Source organism: Meleagris gallopavo, chromosome 16 (assembly GCF_000146605.3).
Source record: "Meleagris gallopavo isolate NT-WF06-2002-E0010 breed Aviagen turkey brand Nicholas breeding stock chromosome 16, Turkey_5.1, whole genome shotgun sequence".
Taxonomy (NCBI): Eukaryota; Metazoa; Chordata; class Aves; order Galliformes; family Phasianidae; genus Meleagris; species Meleagris gallopavo.
Window position 1 is genome coordinate 9621697 of NC_015026.2, and position 6769 is coordinate 9628465.

The 6769-nt window shown below is 47.7% G+C and overlaps 1 protein-coding gene across 1 annotated transcript in view; it reads left to right on the top strand.

Annotated features, from left to right (window-relative positions):
* Nucleotides 1–3127: 3127 nt before the first annotated feature.
* LOC104913497 (cytochrome P450 3A40-like) overlaps nt 3128–6769 on the top strand; it is a 4503-nt gene continuing 861 nt past the window's right edge. Inside the window, exons 1-5 of the mRNA XM_031555790.1 lie at nt 3128–3284; nt 3826–3919; nt 4798–4850; nt 6105–6204; nt 6651–6769. Coding sequence (XP_031411650.1) covers nt 3214–3284; nt 3826–3919; nt 4798–4850; nt 6105–6204; nt 6651–6769 — 437 coding nt within the window. The 5' untranslated portion in view covers nt 3128–3213. The remainder of the gene's footprint in view (nt 3285–3825; nt 3920–4797; nt 4851–6104; nt 6205–6650) is intronic.

The following is a 6769-nucleotide window of genomic DNA, read 5'->3' on the forward strand; positions in this document are numbered from 1 at the left end:
TGAGGGGTGCGATGAGGGGTGAGGGGGAGAAAATGTTTTCAAGCCACTCCTGTTATTTTTGGCTAGAAGAAATGATTTGGTACCTTGCCAGAGTGTTCACGATTTAACAGCTCAGGACAGTGAAAATGTAACACAGGCTGAAATTCCACGCTGTTAGTTCTGGGCTATAAAATCTTACAATCCCCCACTGCTTTTCAGCTCAAATGAAGCTCTCAAATCGTTTACACCCAAAATTTGGTCAGCCTGAAATTTGTGGTGTTTCAGTGGTGATAAACTTCCTCCCGGATGAGCTGAAACCCATTGGGGCTGCTGGTTTGTGTGCTTTGGTTGTCCCTGCAGGGTGGTAGCAGCCGTTATTCAAGTCCCACAGGAGTGCTGGTGGCAGTGGGCTGGATCCTACCTCATGTAAACCCATGCATCCATTACAATGGGGAGGTGACTGTGGCTTTTCCATGCAGGCAGGTTAGCTGCAGCCCTGCTGGAAAGGTGAAAGGTGGGAAATCATTGCTTTCCAAGGGCTGGGAGTCAAACTGCTATGGAAAGAACTCTTGTTTTCCTGCTCCTGAAAGGGTGATTGTAAACAATGCAGTGTTAGATAAATACAGGCACCCCTCTGACTGGTAGCTGGTAATAACTTAAAGGTATCAACATAACCATTTTGAAGATGAGAATCCTCACACTGTAGAATTTTGTGAACAACACGTTATTCTGCAAAATTGCCAGAACACACAGCAGTACTTTTTTTGAGGTCATTCAGTCCCAAGGTGCATCGTCCTCTGCTTCCAGCCCTCGCTCTGCTAGGGACACATTTCCTTTGCACATGTTTTTGTGGTTAGGAATGGAGCACAGACATAAACACTGGAGTGGATGGGAAATCTGCCATGGCATTTGTAGCCTAAACAATACCAGAGCACACAGATTGGCTTCCTGCCCTGCCTTGAGCAGCACAGGCAATGGCTTGACTGAATCAAGCAATCAAGGCTTTCACTGCTGACCCTTTTCCTGCTATTTGTCTCATTTGCTTCCTCTTCTTCCTCCTGTGTTTTTGATCTAGGGTTATTTATTTTTCTCCTTGCTTCTTTCATTTTCATTTTGTAAGCCTGCTTCTCAGTTTTATATATATATATATATATATATTTTCTCCTCCTCTTGCTTTGACAATCATTTTCATTCTGAACCTGCTTTTGCCACAAAATCAAAAGCAACTGTATCTGAACACATTTTTCTTCATTATTTGTGCACATCCACCATGCCCTAAGAAAGGGAGTCCTGCTTTGCTGTATTGTTTCCTTGGAAATGCAGGATGTATCCCTCTGAGCCCAAGCAGTGTGGTCACTGAAGCTTTGGTCTGACCTCCCAGGCCCATGGGAGTTACCATGTTAGGTAAAGACCATCATTAGGTAGAGACCCTTGTTAGGCAGAGACCCTTGTTAGGTAGAGACCTTTGTTAGGTAGGCAACTGGCACGTTCACCACTATTTGTTTTCTAGCTAGGGTTAGATTAAGTCATGAGACTGATGATATGAAGTCATTCTGCAGCATTTTCAGACAAGCATCTCAGCCGCCAACAGGGCTGATGAACTCATCTGCAAATTCAGAGTCTATCTCTATATATGGAAAAAAGCCTAGTTATCAGCACGTGGTAGAGGAGGAAGCAACCCACGCCCATGGAGTCATTGAAAGGCATCACCCTGCATTGTGCAACTTTCAGAGGCTGAGGTCAGCAGCTGCAGCACCGCCTCTTTTCGAGGAAAGCAGCCGTGCAGTGGCTGAATCAATGGCCCTGCTGCTCCTCCGCATTCCTTGGTAACACGGGACAGTGCCAACGCTCACTTTGTGCACTGAGCAGAATGCACACATAAGGCTGAAGGGCAGTCCTGGAAAAAGGATGTGTAATGCAGGCTGGGGCCTCGTGCCAGGAGCCATAAAGCACCATAGAAACACGGGTAACCTCACCGCAGCCCGGTCAGACTGGAAAGATAAATATTCCTTTCTTTTTAGCAGGAGAAATTTGAGGCCCAGATGAGCTTTGCTTATGGGACCACACAGTAGTTTGTGTGCCCAAGTGGCCTCAATTGCAGACGTCCTCGGTGCAGGGCAAAGAAAACACATCTTTCTTGCAAAGCAGCAGGACAGGTTATTTTTGGGTCTCTATAAATTGTCTCTGTTCTCCAGTGCTATCGCTCATACCATACCAGGGGAACACGACTGACCTGATTAGAGTCTCTTTCCAACAGAACAAGACTCAACTGGTAAATACAAACTTTAAACAAAAAAAAAATCTTGGGTTCTTTTTAGAGTTACCAGGGAAAATGAACTATGGAAACTGTGGAAACAGGGCACATTTTCAGATTAATCTGTGGGACAGTGACTGAATCACGCAGGAAACCTTCTCCTCTGGGACAAAACCTTGTGTAACTAATGGGAATTAGGACATATTTTATCACCCACAACAGAGGGACCAGGAGAGGAAGGATTCAGCATTTCAATCCTCCATCCCAGAAAACCCTCGCAGGCAGACAGGTGAAGGTGCTGCCATTGATCCGCACCACAGGAACAAGGGATGAGGGGAGGAGATGCCTAAGTTGCATAGAGCAGGTAAGGGTAACCCAGCTAGCCAGGCTGCTCCAGTCCTTCCTGTTGGGTTTCTTGGTAGAGATCCTGCCCAAACACGTTTCCAGTGGCTCACATCCAGCTCTCTGATCTCACTGATAAGGAGCCAGTGACAGTGAATAAACCACGAGGCAAACAGCACACTCATGGTGCCTGTGCTTAGTCTGTGCACAGCATGTGCTGCAGGAAAAGCCACCCATGAGCTGCAGGAAAATGCACAGCAGCATTTCATGGCTGTCCCTATTCCACCCCTCCTTAAGAGGGATTAACACAGCACAAGCACACCTGGGCTGAGCCTCCTGCAGGAGCCTCGCTGCTCCCAGGCCAGGAGAAAGGTGCTCTCCAGACATTTTCCCCTTTCACTACCTTTTCTCCTGCAGAAAACTGCACCTTCAGCAGTTTTAAGTATAAAAACCACAGGGCTTGACACAGTATTGACCCTTCAGTGAAAGGAGAATCGCTGCCCAAGGTTTAAAGTTTGAGCCGGGGAGTAAACAGGACTCCTCCTTCTGCATCACATGAGCACAGTCACAGCTGCAAGCAAGATTAAAAAGCTCATATAGTGAGGCCCAAGCTGTGTGGGAGGAGTGCTGTGAGTTCAATGGGGTTCCTTCCAGACCTTTCCCCCATCACTTGGTTGCTCCTCGTTGCTTTCCTGAGCCTCCTGGTGCTGTAAGTAGCAGCTGCTGGACAAGCACCCTGGTACAAAGTGTGTTTGCAAGTGCTAAAAGCCATTTTGGGGTGTTTCTATTTTGTTTGCAAGGCTGATAAGCAGGGGTGGGGGGGAGAGAAGGGAATCATGGCTTGGGGTAGCCAGCTGAGAGCTTTAGGTGCCTGTAGAGACCTTGCACTGTCCTGGTGTTAGTGGGAAGGGATGGGGCCTGGGGAGGGTGCAAAGAGAAATTTCTGGGGTTTGGGGGTGTTTTGTTTTGTTTGCTTCGCTGCATGGATCCAGAAGCAGGAGCAGCTTTGCTTTTGCAAACTGCCAGGTTGCCTGTGTCAGTCACAGGAGCTGTAGTAAACTACTCAGGTGCACCCCAGGTGGTCCTGGGCCCTTGCAGAAGGGGAGCAGCCTCAGCAGGTCTGCTGCTGCATGGCCAACGCTGCAGCCTTTCCTGCGTGGCAGGAAGCAGCTATCTAACCTCCACTCAGGGTGAAGAACCTTCTCTTCTTACTGCATAAATGCATCTCATACCCTGGCTTTGCTCTGCAGCTATGGGATATGGCCCTACCAGACCTTCAAGAAGCTGGGCATTCCTGGCCCACAGCCTGTGCCGTTTTTGGGAACATTCCTGGGGTACCAACAGGTGAGTATGGGCAGCTGCTGCTCCAGGTCTGCTTTAGGTTCTCAATGCTGGTGCTGCTTTTCCTCTACTTAAGACATCTGTTTTCTCTGTCCTTGCCTCCTTGATGCTTGCAATGGCACAATCATTAAGGCTGGAAAAGACCACTGAGATCATCCAGTCCAACGCTTTCAGATAGGAAGCTCTACAAGAGCGTACAGAGAAATAAAAAACGCCTTTAGGTTCTGGCTGATCTGAATGAGGTATGTTCTGTCTTTCTCTCCCTTCACAGTTTAAGCTATCAGCTTCCTCCTAGATTTCTAGCCACAACCCAGCAGCTGAAAAGCTTTTGGAAACAAAGGAAGTAAGTGTCCTCTAGATACCCAGGGCTGCTGCTTCCTGAGCATTGTGTGCTGCTTTGTGCTTTGGGTCAGTCCTCAGCAATCCCTGCCCAGTCACTCTCTGTTCCACAATCTCAAAACTCCAGTGAACAGATTTCTGTACAACACCGTAGCATTTCCCAGTTAGCAAACCTTACCAAATAACAAGATGTTAGCCAGCTCCAGATAACTGCCTGCAAATGCAGGACAAAATGTATTAGCTTCAGCTTCTGTGAAAGAGGTATTTTACCTTTTGTTTGCTGGGCTTACAGCATGGCATGTGCTAACTGGTTTAGGTGATGCATGGCATTAAGTGTTCCATAAGTTTCATCCTGCTATCTCTACATTACATTTTCAGTTCTTGTTGGCTGGTGGAAGTTGGAAGGGCAGTTCTCTTTCTCTGCTCTTTATTCCCTTCAGTGCCAATGTCCCTCAGTGTCTGTGTGTCTCCCCGGCCCCTGCCAGCAGCTCTGATCGCTCTTTTACTCTCAAACTGTTCATTTCTTGTCTCCTCTTTTGCAGGGGATCCTGAATTTTGATCAGATGTGCTTTGAAAAATACGGTAAAATCTGGGGGTGAGTTACCACTTGCAGAGCAAAATCCCCTGCAAATCTTCTGTTTAAGGTGCTTCTCTGTCCCAAAATAGAACATTGCCAATGTGTCCCAGTGCTTTAATGCCAGCAATGACAAGCTGGGGCATGGGGAAAATCCAGGATCATTCCTGGAAATGTCTCCATCCATCTCTGCAGGACTCTCTCCTGCTGGGATTTCAGTACAGTGCAGGGCTGAGATGATTGCAGCCAGTTCTGGAGACTTACACTTGTATAAGCTTTGAGAATAATCTTTTTTTTTTTTTTTCTTTCTTTCCCTACTTTGGGATCATTCAGAACTCACTATAGTGGAGTTAGTGACCTCAGGGCCAGGGATCTCCCCATCCTCCAACACCCAGCACATCAGCGCAGCCGTGCCTTTATCTCTCCGCTCCAGATGCATTAGTGTAGGAAGGCACCAATCACTTCCCAACCACGCAGCCTGCCCAAAAAACTCTGCTGCTGGTGTCAAACTGAGCCTCGAGCCTTTGAAGCCACTCTTCTGTCTGTCTGAAGCAGAAAGCGAACTGCAGGCTGCTGCAGTGCGTTTCATCCTGCTCCCTCTTCCCCCAGCACCAGGGCATGAGCTCCCTTTCAGCCTTCTCTCCCTGCTCTGCCCTGGTTCTGTGCAGGCAGGCACAGAGCTCTCAGCATGCTTCTCTTGGGAACCTCTCAAACCCAAGCCAAAGCATGGCACAAAATCCATAGGAGCTTTATGAAAACCTAGCACATTTTTTGGAAAGATGAAATGTTCTCAAGCCTCTTGAAGATTGCAACTTTCCTTGGCCGTGGCTCGAGGCTCCTGCCATTCAGCTTTAAAGTTTTGATTGGAAAACAGAAAAAACAGATGAGTTTTTCCCCCTCTCATTGCCTCATAGGCCATGCAGGGAGATCTCTTTCCCCCACAGGTAGGCCATTTGGGGGGATTTATTGACTAGAGCCACCAGTTGCTAAAGCTGCCTTTTATCTGAACACACGCTGCTATGAAAATCCTCCTGTAACAGCACAGTCGATGGTTAGAAATGCTCATGCTGTCTGTGTTTGGCACTGTCCTTTTTTTCCCTCATCTCCTGTTTTACTGCATAATAAAACTGTTTCTCATCCCCTTGGCTGCTTTGTCAGAGGGGACGCAGCTGCGTGGACCCTGCGGGCTACAGTGGTCCCTGCACAGAGCAGCAGATTGCTTCTGCTCTGCGTGACCCTGAGCAATGCACTGACCATGACTTTCTCTTGGCTTAGGATTTTTGACGGCAGGCAGCCCATAATGGCTATTCTGGACCCCGCCCTCATCAAAACCATCTTGGTGAAGGAGTGCTATAGCACTTTTACCAATCGCAGGGTGGGTATCCATGCTTTCCTCTCTCTGCAGAGAGCATGCACCAAGGAATGAAAAGTTTCTTCTGCTTCCAAGTCTCTCTGGGCCCTTCAGCAAGCAGGTCTCTGTCATGCCCTGATTTATTGACAGTATTGCCAATGAAACTCTGCTGGAGCAGTGGGGAGGCCAGTATGGCTGGAACATCAGCCTGGGTTTGCAGTGGAATTGATGTCCTGTCCACATCTTACACTTTTGTTTCCATTTCTGTTTGCTGGTAGAGGTAGAGCTACTGTGAATTCAGGGGCCACATTAACACTCCCTTATTGTTGTTAGTTGTGGTGGGTTTTTTTTGTTGTGTTTTGTTGTTGTTGTTGTTTTTTCCACTGCTATATTGTTAAAGGGATCTGGAAAACTTCGCCTGTTGCCCTGCATAACCATGTCCCTTTTGCTGTAAAATCTTCCCTGTACAGGTCTTTGGTCTGAGTGGGAGACTGGAGTCAGCTGTTAGCATGGCTGTGGATGACCAGTGGAAAAGGATTCGCACTGTGTTGTCCCCAACATTCACCAGTGGGAAGCTGAAAGAGGTAAA